The 18,789-nt window shown below is 38.3% G+C and overlaps 1 protein-coding gene across 1 annotated transcript in view; it reads right to left on the minus strand.

Annotated features, from left to right (window-relative positions):
- The window catches only part of DCN (decorin), a 55,153-nt gene that overhangs the window by 27,266 nt on the left and 9,098 nt on the right, over nucleotides 1–18,789 (minus strand). The window contains exons 3-5 of the mRNA XM_075860099.1: nucleotides 15,800–15,912; nucleotides 11,963–12,176; nucleotides 10,774–10,887 (exon numbers count right to left, since the gene is read on the minus strand). Of these exons, the coding sequence (XP_075716214.1) occupies nucleotides 10,774–10,887; nucleotides 11,963–12,176; nucleotides 15,800–15,912 (441 nt within the window). The remainder of the gene's footprint in view (nucleotides 1–10,773; nucleotides 10,888–11,962; nucleotides 12,177–15,799; nucleotides 15,913–18,789) is intronic.

Here is an 18,789-nt window from a genome sequence, read left to right on the forward strand (position 1 = left end):
GCTCCGCTGCGGATTAACGCTGCGGAGTGTCCGCAGCGGAATTTAAGTGAAATTCCGCCACGTGTGAACCCAGCCTCAATATATGTTTGTATAATTATCTGAAACATTCATAGCATATTTTCAATGTCAAATATTTATTGGTATTTATTGAATAGGATTACATTATTGTGCAGTTAGCATGACATGTCATTCCATTTAAATCTCACTGTGTTTATGTACCAGGGTCGCCTATGGGACCTTCAGGCTAAGGGTATGTTCACACGAGGGCATCCGTAACGGCTGAAATTACGGGGATGTAGGCGCTTGAACGCCGCGTCCATTACGCACGTAATTGGCGCTGCTATTCATTGGAGTCAATGAATAACGGCTCCAATTACGGCCAAAGAAGTGACAGGTCACTTCTTTGACGCGGGCGTCTATTTACGCCTCGTGTGAACAGACAAACGTCTGCCCATTGCTTTCAATGGGCAGATGTTTGTCAGCGCTATTGAGGCGCTATTTTCGGACGTAATTCGGGGCAAAAACGCCCAAATTACGTCCGTAATTAGTGCGTGTGAACATACCCTAAGAGGATTGGTTGCAACTAATACCTTTGCAACCTCTATAGCTACATCCCTGCTTCAAACTCTGATTTTAGGAACCTCAGCTGTTTAAAGAAGTTGTTTAAGATGTGAAGAAAAGCTTTGCTTTTTTTCAAACTAGGCAGAGTTCACACGTTGCGTAAATACTGCTGTTTTTCCGTAACGTATTTGGTTGTGGAAAATCCGCAGCATAATACAGTAGCAGCAAAAGGCTTTGCCTTGTTCAAATCTCATCCACACGCTGCGCAAATAATGAGCCGCAAAACCGCTCATAAATTGACCAGCGGTGCGTTTTTTTAATCTGCAGCATGTCAATTGTTTTTGTGTAATCGCTCTTTTGTGTTTTCGGGTTTTCCCCAATTAATTCAATAGGCAGGTAAAACTCGCAACAAATAGCAGATGTTGGTTTTTTTTGCGATTGAGCCACAAAAAACGCAACTCATAAAAAAAAAATCTTATACTTACCCAGAATTCTGTTCTTCTTCGTCCAGGCCGGCCTCCTGGGATGATGTTTTATCCCATGTGACTGCTGCAGCCAATCACAGGCTACAGCAGTCACATGTGATAAACCGTCATCTCAGGACGCCGGTCTGCAGGACGTCAGAGGGTAAATATGTGTTTTTTTTTTTATTACATGCAGTTGTCTGCAGCGGACATTCCGGCTGAAAAACTGCACGACAATTTGGTGCGGTTTGTCATCCGGAATTCCCTGAGGCCGCCAGGGTGGATACACTGTGTACCTTGACGCAGCGTATCCGCCCTGTGTGAATGTAGCCTTAGTTTCTCTTTTTTTCATTGTCTACGTCTTGTACTGCAGCTTATCCCCAATCAAGTGAATGGCGATGAGCTGACTTTTTCTTCTAATCCTGGACAATCGCTTTACAGCCGGTTTCACAAACCGCGTTTAGCTGCATTTTTATTGTGGTGTTTTTTAAGGGGCATTTTTTTTTTTGCGGGCGGGGGGGGGCAAAAACTCTGCGAAAAATGTTACTTTAAAGTCTATAGAAAAATATGAAAATGTCTACATACATAACATTTTGGTTTGTGGAATCTTAGTGTCATTTTTTTAGTTGTTTTTTTTAATCAAAATGAAGCATGTTGAAGGTATGGCATATTTTCAGGCATCTTACTCCAAAGAGTTTTCAATAAGACATGAATACTGACTTTAAAAAGGTTTGGACAAAAAAAAATGCCACTAAAAATGCATGTGATTAACACCGTAAAAAAAAAAACACTACAAACTGCTGCCATTTTTTAACATGCGTTTAAAAAATGCTACAAATTATTTATTTAAAACATGAAACATGGCATACATACTGTGCGCTGCATTCATTTTAAAAACTTTTTTTGACATGCACGACAAGAGGGCGCATCTTTGCAATGAAGGGGGCGTGGTCTAATGGAAAGTGGGTGTGACTTAAAATGTGCAGCCCTGCGCCAACAATGTGTCATAAACTAAGCCAACTAATAGGTGCTATAAGGAAGAGAAAAGTGTCTAGAAAGAAGCATGTAATTTATCATACACATTGCACCACTTTGACAAGTTTTGCACATTTTCTGACTGCCCTGTGTAAGTTTATGCTGTGTAAAACTTAGACCGTATTAGTAATTCTTCCCCAATGTCAGGCCTTATTCAGACGAACGGGATATATGTCCGTGCAACGCGCGTGATTTTCACGCCTGTCGCACAGACCTATTATAGTCTATGAGGCCATGCGGACATGTGCGTGATTTTTACACAGCGTGAGTCCGCTGAAAAAAAGTCATGACATGTCCGTTCTTTGGGCGTTTTTCGCGCATCACGCACCCATTGAAGTCAATGGGTGCGTGAAAACCACGCATGCCACCCGCAAGCACTTCCGTGCGACCAGCGTGATTCGCGCAACAGCTGTGAAAAGGATGAATGAAAACAGAAAAGCACCACGTGCTTTTCTGTTTAGAAACATCCAAACGGAGTGTAATAATGATGGCGGCTGCGCGAAAATCACGCAGTCACGCATCATATGCCGAGGCCACACGGAGCTGTTAAGTGCCTTTTGTGCAAGCAAAACGCCACGTTTTTTGCGTGCGCAAAAAGCACACGCTCGTGTGAACCCAGCCTAAAGGAAATCTAATAGTCCTAGAAAACCCCTTCACCCCATCTACATACTGAAGGGGGGTTCTACGTATTTAGTACAAATCAGGTGTGGATGGCAGACAGAGTAACCTTACTGCGTTCACAAATATAGTGGCAGGTGGGGGGTAATGGCACACAATCTGGGCATTTCCCTAAATAGAGATTACGCCAATAGTGATCTAATAAACATTAGATCACTATAATATGCAGCAAACAGACAGCTTGTGTTTTTATTACCCTGAGCCCTAGCAGTATTTAAAAAAAACATACAAAAAAAAACATTTAATAAACAAAAAAGTATTTTATTTCGGTTGCTGTCTCACTGTCCCAGGTGTCCTCTCCCAATCTTGCCATGTCCCAGAAGGTCCTGCAAGTTGGAAAGACTTTAGATATTCGGAAGCCTAATGTTAATGAAAGCTTACTGGCTATAGTCGCTTCTGCTAGCGGTGGGCAGCATAAGTCTCATGCACAGTGCAGAAGAGATCTTTCCCATGTCACTGAGGACTGTACAAGGAATAGCCCCCTAGGTACTGTTTAGCTAGGCTCCATATAGACAATGTATGACTGTGTTCAAAGTATGCCACTCCGGGCTCCATTTGTCATAAAGTGTGGACCATATAGTACTATCTTTATGTGGGAACTTTTTGACTTTATATTCTTTTTGGTATTGTGTGGGCACTGTCTGACACTATGTGCGTACTTCATAGCTCTATGCAGGCATAATATGACATGGTTGACAACCTATGATCCACTAGAAATATTAAGTCACTATGGGGTGATATATTTAGACTTGGGTTTCATACGTCAGTATAAGGCCGGATTCACACGAGCGTGTGCGTTTTGGGCACGCAAAAAACGCTGCATTTTGCGTGCGCAAAAGGCACTTAACAGCTCCGTGTGTCAGCCGCGTATGATGCGTGGCTGCGTGATTTTCGCGCAGCCGCCATCATTATGACACTCTGTTTGTATGTTTGTAACTTCAATGGGTGCGTGATGCGCGAAATACGCCCAAAGAACGGACATGTCGTGACTTTTTCGCAGCGGACTCACGCAGCGTAAAAATCACGCAGCTGTATGCACTGCTCCATGGACTAATATAGGTCTGTGCGGCGCGCGTGAAAATCACGCGCGTTGCACGGACGTATATCCCGTTCGGGCTTATTCAGATGCATCATACGGGGCTGCCACATGGAGTGAATCCGTGTGAATCCGGCCTAAATGTGTTGGGCCGCGGGTGGCCAAGTCTCTTTCCGATAAGCCCCTTTTATATTTTTTAAAAGTAGCAGAGCTGCAGAAAAATCTAAAAGTCACAAATGTGCACAAAAACTCAGTTTTGTACGAATTGAGACTTTTCGATGCCAGAAAACTGGCATAGATTGTTTAATAAATTACCTCCTAAGTATATAGGTAGTAAATAATTGATGTATGTCACTTTTATGGCAATGTGAGCACTCTTTTATCTGGATATTGTATAACACTTTTTATTCGGGAACTGTATTTAGCAGTATATTTTTATATATGACTATTACTGTGGTGGGGACAAAGCTTGAAAGATTTCTTGTGGTGCACTTTGCATGACTCCTGTTGTTGTCCATTTTTCCTCTACCAGAAACTTAGGAAGTGCTTGCCATCATTAAACATACTGAGTGATACTTCATTCAACTATAAATGTATCCTATGAATTATCCCAAATGTAGAATTTTACACTGTCCCCAATTTTTGTCTATATCCTTTTATTCTTTCCATAAAATATATCTACTACAGTATATTCTTTGCATCCATGTGATGTTGCTGTTTATTTATACGAGAAGAAGATACACTTAGGGTATGTTCACACAGCTTATTTTTGGACGTTTTTCAGGCCGTAAACGCCCGAAAAAAAGCAGACAAATCGGAAGCAGAACGCCTCCAAACTGCTGCCCATTGATTTCAATGGGAAAAACGCTGTTCTGTTTCTACAGGCCGGTCTTCTATGCGGCTGTTTTGAAAAACTTCCGCATAAAAAAACAGCCGAGAAAAAAAAGTGCATGTCACTTCGTGAGACGTTTTTGTTGCCGTTTTCCATTGACTCTAAAGAAAAACAGCCGTAAAAACGCCCTTGAGAACAGCTCCGTATTTTCAGACGTTTTTTGCTAAGCGTGTGAACATAGCCTTACTGCTAAAATAATGACCTTCATTCTCATGCTTTAAAGGGGTTTTACAGTGAGAAGAAATTGATGGCCTAAAAAAAATGTTTTGTGTCACCATATTCCGAGAGCCATAACTTTTTTCTTTTTCCATCAATTTAGCACGGTGAGGGCTTCAATTTTGTGGGGCAAGCTGTAGTTTTCATAGATACTATTTTGGGGTACATGTGACTTTTTGATCACTTTTAATTAAATTTTTTTGGAGAGCTAAGGTGATCAAAAAACAGCAATTTGCAAGTTTTATATATATTTATTTTACAGCATTCACCGAGGTTAAACAATGCTATATTGTGATAGTTTGGACTTTTACGGACGCGGCAATACCAGTTATGTTAACTTTTATTTTTTTAACATTGCTTTAGTGGAAAAAAGGGAAAAGGGGGGGTTTGAACTTATAAGATTTTTTATTTTTTTTGGAACATAAAAAAAAAACATTTTTTAATTTTTTTATTACTTCCCCTAGGGGACATGAACAAGCGATCACTTGCATGATATGCTGCCATACTAATGTATTGCAGTATATTGTGATTCTGACAATTTCCTTTGAAGCCCTGCCGGAGGGCTTTAAAGGAGTACAAAGACGGCAGATCTGGGGCCTTCATTAGTTCATTAGGCCCCCAGGCTGCCATGACAACCATTTTCGCCGGTCGCGTCGTGGGGGGCATGATTACGTGTTTGAGGGGTGCCCCCTGACTCTAACAATTTAAATGCCGTGGTCGCGATTGACCGCTGCATTTATGGTCTTAAACGGGCGGAATCAAAGTGATCTTGGATTCCGCCCATTGCAGTGGCAGTGAGGTGTCGGCTGTATAACAGAGCCATCACCCGCTGAGTATGGAGCAAGCTCAGACCGTGAGCCCGCTCCATATTTCCCCCATAACGGCTGTCACGTACTAGTACGGTATGTCACAAACTAGTAAGGTATGCTTAAAATAACATCTGAATTAGCTTTAAAGCATGAGAACAAAGGTCGTAATTTTAGCAGTAAGTGTACCTGGCATGGTGCGTGACATCACTTCTACTGGACCTATAAAGTGGTATTGTTCCTGGAATCGTCAATTGGTTATAATCCCTGGTGGAGAGTTTCCTGGCATTTGTTCCTGTTGTTCCCTAGGATATTCCTGTGTTTGAACGTTTTTTGTCTTGGCTCCACTTGATCTGATTGATCTGCATACCGACCTCTGGCTTGACCCTGACCTTGTCTACTGATTCTGATTACTAGACTTGACATGGGCCACCTGGTACAGACCCGGATCTATTGACCACAAAATGGTTCACACCCATCATCTGCAGCCCAACCGTCTATTGGGGACTATCCTGGGGACCACGACTTGGGAATCCTACCGGCAAATTCCATACCTCCTTGCTAGGGTTATAAGTACAAAATGTGGGCGTTTCTTTAGACTCTAGACCTCAGGTGAGCCTGCACATACTCAATACGGTCCCAGTCAAGTTCTGACTACATTAGCCAGGAACAATCATCTAGGTATGCTCTTGGGCTAATAGTCGAATACGGAGCGTTACAGTGTGACAGAAGTTGTTATATTCAACTTCTATTATACTGTGTGTTTAACTTTTCTTTTTAGACTGTCAAGATGGCAAACTATTTTTACATATAGAAAGCACATTATCAATTATTTCCGTACAGTACAAATTTTGCCCTAAAACATGATGCATGACTGCATTGTCTAGTTACATTGTATCTAGCTCTGTTTATGGAAACATTCTTTATGTATACATCAAAAAAGCAAATCACCAATCCAAATAGCAGTGGTTAGGAGTAAGTTCAAACAAGACTACATGCAAGCATAAGAAGGTTTCGTTGGCACTACTCCACCTCTGTGGCAATAGCTCTGGGATATATTCACTACTGGGTTTTGTGGTACTTCAGCCGCATGTATGGGTGATACTCTGTGCACATAAAGTGTCACTTCCAACAATATAGAAATGTAGAAAAAATTCACGGCACTCACCCTTGAAGATCAATCACACAACTTTATTTGCAGGGGTTATAATGCAGGTAATCAAATGGGGGACATGCGCATAGCAATCGGTCTATGGCCGTTTCAAGTCCTCCAGATGCCTTCTCATGGCCTCAAAGATGACTACAATAACTAATCCTTAAAATAGTTCTACATTTTCTTTTTTTTTATATAAACAGAGCTCACTTGAATTACAATATGATTTTTTTCGGGGATTTAAATTTTGTAATTTTGGATTATAACTGAATGGAAAACTATTGATTGGTTCTGAAGCCCCCAAATAAGAAAAATAAATTAACAACAAAGAAAGCCATATAACAATCTAATACAGATGCTCACATATACAATTCAGACAAAGATGCTGGAATATTGTGAATCACGTTCTATGTTAAGGGCAGGAACTTCTTCAGGTCCTATACAATACACACTCTTGTGTGCAAATGATCAGCTTGCCATGACAGGGGTAAAGAATAGTGCAAACCATGTAGTACAGGTATATAGCACTACAGTACATAGACCATTGCTGTACTTCAGAGAGTAAAGTGCTTATTGATTCAATCTGCCTGCCTCCTATGTGATGTGCATATTGGCTGTTCACTATGGCCAATTTCAGGCTTTTACCAGTGAATGTGCACTCAGATTGGTACCTTCTGTGGCATTTTAAAGTAATAATATAGGTGTTCCTGAGCCAGAATAAGGGGTTAACTGAAATTTATAAAACAATCACACAGCTACCAAACTGTATCAACCTGCTCACCGACTGTAAGAATGGAAGGAAGGCAAGCTATACATGTGAGAAGAAATGATATACATGGCACATGCATTCTAGATGCCGACACAACTCACCGCTTGCTATCCGGTAGATGATTTTGAGGGAGATGGAGTGTACCTTCGTACTAATGAGTCAGCACTGTGTCCTGCTGTCCCATAAGTGTAGAAAAATGTTGGAGTAATGAAGATGCCCCAGTCGGTAGTGTTTCCCATGTAGTACAAATTACTGGGCTATGACATCACATATGCTAATACAGAGTATGAGTATGGACAAAAGGTAATGAAGCTCCAAAACATTTTAAGGAAAGAACGGTCCTCTTACGAAAGAATAGGATTTTCCTAGCTACCCAGCAGTCCTATGTTTAAACTACACTCAAACTCCTCCATTACTCAATTTTTATATCAGGGAATTAAAAATAACAAGAATGACATGCTGTCTTCAGTCACTGAAAGTAAACTCATTGCTCAAGCTTCTACCTGCAATATATTCTAAAATACCAATATTTTGGTGTAAAAGTAATATACGAAAAAGACAAAACAAATCTAAGTAAGAATATAAATAAATAATGGTTAGGCCCTGTTCACACAGAGTTTTTTGCAGTCGGAAAAATCTGCCTAAAAATTCCTTCTGCACTCTCTTTGCGGTGTTTTTTTTACGCGGACAAAAAATGCAGTGAAAAACGCATTCTCTGCCTCCCATTGATGTCAATGGGAGGTCAGAGACGGAAACGCTTGAAGAAAGGGTATGACGCTTCTTTTTCTCGTGAGCGTTTTTTTTTTGGGAGGCGTTTTTGGATGTTTTTTGGCACGGTTTCTGATGCAGTTTCTGTGTCAAGAAATGTGCCAAAAAAAACTCAGTGTGAACAGGGCCTAAAAATGGAAACAACGTTACGTTCTGTTTTGTTTTTTACATAAAGCGATAAACTATATCAGGTTCCACAAGAGCTACACAATAATGGAAATATGGATGGCTAAATGAAAAATATAAAAATACAAAAGCATATAATAGCCAATTAGACCACAAAGCCGCATCAGAATTAGTGTGTAGTGTCTCACAAAAATATTTTCATAAAAACCTAGAAAATTAAGAATTAGTTGTGGTAATATTACTACAGGGCAAATAACTTAATATCTCAATTCAAGACCTGCGGAGCCAGGAAGTTGAGGGTAAAAATCCAACGACTTTCGATTCTGGACATTTTGTGGATAAAATGACTGCCTCTCCAATCAGGCACAACAGTTTTAATCCCTAAAAACGTTATCGTTTTTAAATTTCCTCCATGTTTTTATACCATATAAAGTGAAAAGGGGTGTCCTTGAATTTTCTTTTTTTTATATTGTTAAGATGTTCCGGAGTCTTTTTAAAAAGTCGACGTATAGTAAGCTCTATATAGACTTTCTTACAGCGGAATCTAATCATGTAAATGACCCCGTTACACGTAATATATTAGAGTATATACGAAATTCACTACTATTGGGGAAAATACCAAAATGTTTTTCTATATCCCAATGTTTACACTCCAGATTTTGGCATACCCTACATCTTCCATATGGTTGGAAGCCAGTCTGCTTTGAGTATTCTTGCTTATATTCTTTCTATTTGTCCTCACCCTTATTTTTTATATTTTTAACTGAAGGGGCAATCTTAGTGTGTAATGAGGGTGCTTTATGAAAGATGATTCTTGGTTTATTAGGAAGAATTTCTTCAATAATTCTATCTTCCCATAAGAAAGGCCATTGTCAAGTAATGTTTTATTTTTTTTTTAAAAATAAATTGGCCTGACATCTGAATCCAGTAATAAAGGGCAATTCCATGCCGTCAATTATATTGTCTTTATTATTAGTACATACCATACTTGATTCATTGGAGCCTGCTAGTTTTTTTTATAATTTTGTAACAAGTGTCTTTGCAAGAAGTTTTTTCATTTCGGACATTGATACCAGATAATAGCTATTTTCCAGAAACATTCCTGTTAACCTATATGCTTCCTTCTGTACTCATCTCTTTTAGAGCAGTTTCATATTATTCTTGTGAATTGACTCAGGGATGTTAAACAGCCATGTTTGTAAATAGCAACTGGTCAAAGAGATGAAGCTATTAGTGTCAAGAGGTTTGTGATAGCTTTTGGTAAGAATTTCATTGTTTTCTATATAGACTGTGAAATCCAAAAAGTTAACAGATGTTCTGCTGATTGAGGGGGTAAATTCCAGATGGAATTAATTTAAATGAATGTTTTTGTGGAATAGAATCAAAGATTTCTCAGCCGCTTATCAAATAAAAAAGATATTGTCAATAAAATAGGCTGCTCTCAACGCACCATTATGGAAAATCGTAAAGTTCTCCCATGTAGCTGGGTACGAATCTGGTCCCCATGGTGGTACTTCCCTTTTGGAACACCTATCTGTAGAACGGGACCCCCTAAACCCGTTCTGCCGCTGTTTTGCGGCTGAATTCCGACCATGGAAAAGGTTACATGGTCGGGAGTGACGAAAACACTGTATCTCGCTGAGCTAAGCTGTTTTCGTAAGTCCTATAGAACCGAGTGGTAGGTAGGAAAACAGCATAGATTGCATGTTAGTCTGCTTCCTTAACTGCCATTCACTACTATGGGAGTTACGTAAACAGCGTAGCTCAGCGAGATACACTGTTTTCGTAACTCCCAACCATATAACCAGGAAGTGGTCGGGACGCAGCGAGAACAGACCAAGATAGAATGGGGTTTAGGGGGCCTTGTTCTAGAGATAGGTTCGGGTCCCAGAGGTGGGATCCACATCTATCTGACATTTATGAAATTTCCTGTCAATATGTCATAAATATCTCTGATGGGAAAAGCCCTTTAATTAACCTGTAAGGGAGGTAACTGGTCGTCCTTAGATTGAAAGAATTCTACTGTGTCTCGCCCTAGTGTTTCTTCAATTATGGTTTATAATGAAGTGACATCTAGACTATCTAGAATGTAATTGTCACACTATTGACTAGAATTATTAGACTGTAGGAAATGCGTAGTGTCCTTTAAATGCATAGGACTGAAAAACGTTGCACAATAGTTACAGAAAATCCTGCACCTTTTGTTAGGATGATGTTAATAACCTGGTTTGAGACATCATAAAATAAAATGTCAAAATGCATATCTTACCTTTAGGAACACTTGTAATATTGGTGTCTGCAATCCGGAGGTAGGACAGTTTCTTCATTCCTACGAAAGCTCCTTTTTCAATTCCTGAACTGTCAATGGGATTTGTGCCCAATTCTACAAAATAGACAAAGTGCACAAATCTCAGAATACATTATAAAATGGAACAATTTTAATTATATTGGGTCATAATATTTTTTCATTTTTGTAGGTTGCTGGCTTACTGCATTTTTAATATGGAATTCAATACATACTGTACATGGCATTGTTTTTATTTTATGACGGATAATTATAAAAATTGTTACAAAACAATGATATTTTGTACATGCCTATATATAAAATAGCAGTGAAAGATTTTATATGCTCATATGTATATTTATATGTGTCAATTAAGTCTGTAAATAAATAGTTCATAGGAGCCCTGTCATGTTTTTGCTCCTTCCAAAAGTTAGCCCATAAAATATTATTGCTCTTGTATATTGACCTTCGTGCCCCTGTATTTCATTTTTAAAATGTATTGTCATTTCAGAGGCTTATCGTTGTTAGTCCTCCTGTTTTCCTCTCTATTTCTCCCGCATGTGACCTACATAAAATCGTTTGAAGTGCAGTACCAAATTTCATAGGGGTAACATAAGCATACAATATATTTTGACATTGAATTAAAAAAAATTAACCAAATAAAGGTAGATTAATGATAATCAGTTAAGTAAGGTTATTTCCTAAATTTAGCAAATCAAACCTAGAGTACACTCTATTAAAAGTGACAGCTATAGCTAAGCTTTATTGGTAATCATTAATCCACTATGATATGGCTGATAATAATAATAAAAAATAATAATGATCAGCTGCATGTAGTATATGTTAATATAAATGAAAATGCAATGGGGGCACCAGAATGTCCAGTCCTTGGTATTTAGGAGTGTGGTGGTATTAAGCGGCACCTTAAACCAGCTTAATTTTATCTTCACATTGGGGTCCCCCATAGCATGTCAATCTTAAAATATTAAATCTTGCTAGGCAACAACTCTGGGTAAAGAAATAAAAAAAGACTTGTACTGGGTTATGTACAGCTGCATCAAGTGATCTTCTAACAGGGTTGAGAATAAAGATTTGATAGCCACAATTTATACATTTTTAATTGTAAAACATCTCAAGAAGAATCAACTGAGATTGTCAAGAGTTTATAACTTACCAATAACAATCATGTTATTGAGTCCATCAAACACAGACTTCTTCACTTTTGATATCATGTTTTCATGAACACGAAGCTCTTGAAGTGACTTGGGCATATTGGTAGGAAGTTCCTTCAGATTATTTTTTGATAAGTAGAGTCGTTCCAGCTTTGTGAGAGACGCAAAAGCAGCGGGACTGATCGATTTAATTTTATTGTTAACCAGGATTAATGCCTACAAGCAAAATGCGATACTATTATTACGATACAATAAATGTTTACCTTACAAAAATATGTGGTAAACCAATGTTATCATGATTACGCTGTCATGTCCTGAGTAAATATGAATAAACCAGTAATTTTGAACCTTTTACCATTGAGGAAGCCCTAAAAAAAAATCCTTTATTCCAACTGCAAAATTACAGCTCTGGTTTCTGTCAGGGAACCAAGGAATAGTATGCATTAAATGATATATTATATAGTATAACTTACTCACAACTTACAGTAATAAAATTATTGTAATCACATTAATATGTAAGAGAGAATATGTGCGCAGTTTGACAGCAAGCTCATAGAAGTACGGTAGTTTCATCTTTGAGAACCTTATAAACATCTGCACATGGCTATTAATTTGGTTTCCCAAAAAAGTGTTGCATGGCATGTTCATAAGGTAGGGACCCACATCAATCCCTAGAATCAGTATGCATTAGACTTGGAAGACGGTGAAGAGCAGGGCATTAATAGAAGTTAAGAAAAAAGTCTTGTTCTTCTGATCCTATTGACGTGTTAGAAAACATTTTGTCAGAAAACACTTTTTAAGCCCAAAAATTTATGATTGCGTTTCCAAAAACAGAATATCAGTTTGCATCAGAAATAGTGCACCATAACTATATAGAACTGTAGTAGTAAAATCAGTTATTACAAGTGAGAAGCGTTCCAAGAAAGACTCATATACCACTAAGATCAAGAAAAGGTGTTCACTGAAGCATTTTTATTAGCTTCATGTTTTGTGATCTTTTTTTTTTCTATTATTTTCTACAAATAAAGTCTAGCTTTTCTAGCACAATTACCCCACCTCAGCAAAATTACTTTTAAGTATATAGTTCTACATTTGGCTGTTGAATGTTCCCAATGTTGAATATCTGAACATATTGCATTGCATTCTATAGCATAAAATGTGTAATGGTAACATTGCAGCATTACACTGCTATTTAAACAAATGCGCTTTTTGTTGAGAATTTTCTCCTGCCTAATTTATGATTTTTGAAGGATAACAGATGTTTCCTATGACCACCACTAAATCAGCCAGTCTTGTAATATCCTTTTTGGCCTGTATTTTGAACATTACTGGGCTTAAAACAAACAAAACTTGGAAATGCCATTTAAGAGTTATGCATCTTAAAACAAATGTTAGCCACAGTAAAGACTTTAACGCATTTTACAACCTTCAAAGACATTCTGCAGCCAGACTGGTCCCTTTAAGGTTAGGTTCACACATAACAGTAGTGGTGAGGCACATAGCCACCCCTCCCCCCCACTTTCATAAGCATTTTTTTTCTTCATCTTTTCCTGAAATCAGTGGATAAAATCTGCCACATAAAGATCTAAAATGTTAGTAATAGTGCATGTTGTACTTTAAAAAAAAATAATCAAGGGAATAGGACTTTGTAGAAGCTTATTTCGAAGTAAACATAGGAAACTTATAAGATGTTGATATAATAAATAAGCTGACCCAAAACAATAATGCGCCCCACCTCTTATTGAGCACTCTTGGCCAGTTAAAGAGACTCTGTCACCACATTATAAGTGCCGTATCTCCTACATAAGGAGATGGGCGCTATAATGTAGGTGACAGCAGTGCTTTTTATTTAAAAAAACTATCTATTTTCATCACGTTATTAGCGATTTTAGCTTTATGCTAATGAGTTTCTCAATGGACAACTGGGCGTGTTTTACTATTGACAAAGTGGGCGTTGTACAGAGGAGTGTATGACGCTGACCAATCAGTGACCAATCAGCGTCATACACTTCTCTCCATTCATTTAGGCAGCACATAGTGATCCTTTTAGATCAGTATGTGCTGTCTTATACGAACACATTAACAATACTGAAGTGTTTAGACAGTGAATAGACATTCCACGGGATATCTATTCACAATCTGTGCACTTCGTTACGGTTTCTGAGGTACTTACAACAGAGCAAGCATAATCCCGTGACATTACGCTGTAAATGATAGGTTACAGCGAGATTACGCTTGCTCTACTGTAACTACCACAGAAACATTAACAAAGTGCAGAGATTGTGAATAGACATCCCGTGGAATGTCTATTCACTGTCTAAACACTTCAGTATCGTTAATGTGTTAGTATAAGACAGCACATACTGATCTAAAAGGATCCCTATGCGCTGACTAAATGAATGGAGAGAAGTGCATGACGCTGATTGGTCAGCGTCATATACTCCTCTGCACAAAGCCCACTTGGTCAATAGTAAAACACGCCCAGTTGTCCATTGAGAAATCATTAGCATAAAGCTAAAATCGCTAATAACGTGGTGAAAATAGATTGTTTTTTTTAAATAAAAAGCACTGCTGTCACCTACATTACAGCGCCGATCTCATTATGTAGGAGATAGGGCACTTATAATGTGGTGACAGAGTCTCTTTAAGGTGTAAGATTAGATTTTCCCATAAATTGAAGCAGACAGTGGTTTGGATGATTCTGACCATCTTATGTGAGCTCTTTCAATACTTCTAATTGCTTATTTACATGAGCGAATATTCCTATTAACGTTCGTTGATACAACTGATGTAAGTGACCTAATAATGATTAGAGACATGCATCTACATCAAACCATATCGGCTAAATAATTGGTCTGAATTCTTTGCTGAGGTACTTAATCGATTATCGTTCCCTGCATTCACATCAATTCTAAAGTAGAAGATTATTGGTAATGATCAACAGATTAATGCTTACACGCTTCAATGTCATAAAGACAAAAAATTTTTTTTATGTCCGCATAGAAAACTTTCCACGTGATAAATAAGCGTTTTACGGCTAATCGTTCAGTCGCTTTACCTATTTATATTATGCGACTATCTTACACGCTTGCTCGTCAGCATTAGAATCTGACCGATTATCTGTTTGTGTAAATGGGCCTTAACTACATCAAAGGGGGCACTGAGAATCAAAATACATAATTTGCATATAGAGAGCAACCCACTTTGAAAGCGAACTGTAGAATTAATCACAGGCTCCCTTTTATGCAGTTATTTAGCTGGCCATACACATTTAAAGCTGGCTGAACCCATCAGTTTTGAATTGAATGGCTGGCAGTCTGATGTTCATAGGGGCAAGCCCCAAAATATAATTTATCTATATCTGGAGAGAGGTAGGCTGGTGCATGGCATCTCCGGTTGGCTCATCTCAGGGAAATGACTGTCCAGGGAAAGGACTGTCAACACCTATACACATAGATTGTTGATCCTAGAAAATGTAGACTATAGATCCTTTAATAAGGACAATAGTCCCTTTTAGTCTTTCAATTAATGGGGACTCCAGCTCCCAGACCCCATCAGTGCTATCTCCTTACACATCTCTATGACATATCAGAAAACAAAAAATATCCATAGAAGAGCACATACAATGTTTTTTAATGCTTAATAATATAATGTTCTAAAATTTCAACTTTGTTCTAAGCTACTGTGGATAATCATGACAGAGAAAAAGGTGATGATTCTGTGTTTACTCTAAGGGGTTGGATAATATATTAACATTTTTGCATTAAACTTTTCACTGTCATGACTACTATTTATCATTTTACATATTGGTACATTTTGAATGTTTTAAAATATCTTACATGAAGATTTTTCAGATTCTTGAAATCACCCTCCTTTATTTCAGTTATCTTGTTGTTCTGTAAATCAAGTAAAGTTGTGTCTGCAGGAATATTTTTGGGCACTTGTTCCAGCCCTGAAAAAAAAAAAAGATGTATTCAATTTCATCATTTTATAGTTAAGCAAACACAATTTAATGTATATTTTTTTTTAAAAAGACAATATTTCTTGCCCCTAGTTTTATTGAAATGACAGTAAACAAAAAAAAAAATCATATTTACAACTGTAAAGATGAAAAAAACTGTGAAAATGTGCATTGGTATTTCAACTTTTTTGAAAATATCCTATTATAGAGGCATGTATATCATATTTAAGGCAATGGTGTGACTTTAGAACTCCAGTATCCCGCTCCCCTAATGTCATACTCATAGGGGTCTTAGATGACGGCATGTGGAATGTTATTTTCTGGGGTCCTCATGCTAATAAGCTGCTTTGGGTGTTTCTGTGCCTACCTGTAACATTGTTTGATCACTGTGGTTCCTGGTGATTTTGTTTTCCTTATAAAATTCAGGTGCTTCAGGGTCAAACAAATTTAATTTTGTCTTCTTCATCTGAAATCTCCTATTATGTTATTAAGTGACAGATCATCACTGACTACAGTCCCACATTTGCTGCCAGTGTTAAACCCTTCTTCAGTAGAAGCAGGCTGGACAATCACTTGATCGCCAAAGAGTGGGCTTCTCGAAACTGGCCTGACATTAGACAGTGGGTTTGCAAGGCAAGAAAAGGATATTGGGCCTGCGGCTCTACAAGTTATTATAGGAAGCTCCTATGATAAATGGGTACCATCTAGATAACAATATACATAATTGAATTAAAGAAACTGTATAATGTAAGTGTCGAAATACTATTTTAGTAGTAAATACATCACTAAAACATCTATTTAATATATTCTGCAGTTCACTCTTGCAATAAAGATTTAACGAATATTGACATAGTTACAATATTCTTTGTATATATTCCTTAATATTCTATTGCCAAACTGGCTTTAAAGAGTAACAAATAAAAATCTGTAGAGGAATTCTCACTTTCCTCACTCCTTTCCAGTAAATTGTTCACATCAGCATTTTGGACACAAAGTGAATTGAGTGGGAGTTGACCATTTTATGACTCTTATATGAGAAGTGTTTCCAAATTAAGCTTAAAATGATATTTGAATCCAAGGGTTCTGGAGAACAGATTTCTCATTTTCACACTGAATGCCAAAAGAACATCAGACCGTTTCAATTAAAGTTCTCAGTTGGACAGTTTTATGAAAAACTGATATGTAATACAGATGAAGTAATGGAAAAGTCAAAAGTTTAGCAGTTAGCCTCTACTGAACCATCATGATATACTTTATTTAATCTTGCTAGTAATCTAAGTATGTATACAGAAGGAATAAAAAAAAATATATATAAAAAACAGGTAGAAGGATTACTGCTAAACCAATTACAAACTCTTCGCATTAGATCTGAAAGTAGCCAAGTCCATCTGTTCGTGTAATTGGGGATAACTTAAACCTAGCCAATACTAACAACAAAGAATTTGGGTGGGGCACTTTTATGGACATTACAGATACTTCTTCTATTCTCTACTTTTGTGTGTTTTTTTTAATGTACACTTATTTTCTACATTTGTGCTCATTTTTTTTAAAGAATTGCCTATGTAATTGACCATGTTTTGTCTATTGTAGTAAGAGTATCACTGATCTTTTTGATAGGATGAGCTGGCTGGACAGGAATAGATGTGGGCAGTTCAACATGTTATATCTTACACTGTTCTTGAAATGTGGAAACTGTAGACAAGTAATCATGATTTATGATTAAAGGATATTTTGAAACAAAACTTTCCATTTGAATCATTCCTTAAAGAGGTTTTCTGAGAATAGAAAAAAAAACTGTCTGGTTTGTTGGTAGCAACAGTGCAACTCCTGACTATGAGCTGTGTCTGGTATTACAGCTAAGATCCATTCACCTGACGTTGTTCAGTAACATGCTACAATTAGCAATATACCATGTTGGAGAATGCAGCGCTCGGTCCATTAGTTTTTAAGGCTGGCAAACAATGGAGCAGTACAGTTTAATGAACGTAATCCATTTTCTCCCTGCTATGTAACTAAAGTGAGAATAATCTGCCATCTGGAATTGTAGATCAGAATTTTTACCAAAATTGTAACAGGGAGAACACTAACTAAAGGTCGTTTTAGACGGCCCGATATTGGCTGTGAGAACGAGCGCCAATAGACATAAGCAGCAATGATTGGTTATGTATGAGAACGAGCGATTGTTACTACAATCATTCGTCCCCATGCATTTGCATCATGTTGGCAGCATATTTCCCTTTTTACACAGGGAGATGTGCTGCCGACCGGCCACATTAAAGATCAGGTCAGCTGATGAATGAGCGATTGCTAGTGCTTCCCGCATTTTGCCATATCCATACAACAAATGAAGGACACAGGCTCAGAAGCTGAGTCGTTCAATCCCCACAATTAACCCCTGAAATGCAGCGGTCAAAAGTGATTGTTGCATTTAAGAGGTTTGCAGCTCATCGGCACCCCAGCAATAAAATTGGCAAGGTACCGGTGGCTGCAATGGCAGCCGGAGGCCTAATACTGGCCTCCAGGTCTGCCTAGTATGGAAGCCTTCCAGGCCCTGCCCAGAGGCGGGGCTTAAAAGGCTTCCGCAGCCAACGGCAAGATGGCATCGACTCAAGAGCTAAGCCGGCGTCATCAGCGGTGGATGTCAGCTGTATGTTACACCAGTAATGGCAGGAACAAGAGCTATCTCCGATCCCTGCCATTAACCCCTTAGATGCAGCAATCGAAACTGATCACTGCATCTTAGAGCATCTTGGTAGCAGATCAGCAGCCCTGCAATTGCATGTCAGGGCTGCCGATCTGCTACCAACCTCTAAGATGCTACTATGGCAACAGGAGGCCTAACAATGGCCTCCTGCTCTGCCGTTACGG

Source organism: Rhinoderma darwinii, chromosome 3, assembly GCF_050947455.1.
Source record: "Rhinoderma darwinii isolate aRhiDar2 chromosome 3, aRhiDar2.hap1, whole genome shotgun sequence".
Classification (NCBI taxonomy): Eukaryota; Metazoa; Chordata; class Amphibia; order Anura; family Rhinodermatidae; genus Rhinoderma; species Rhinoderma darwinii.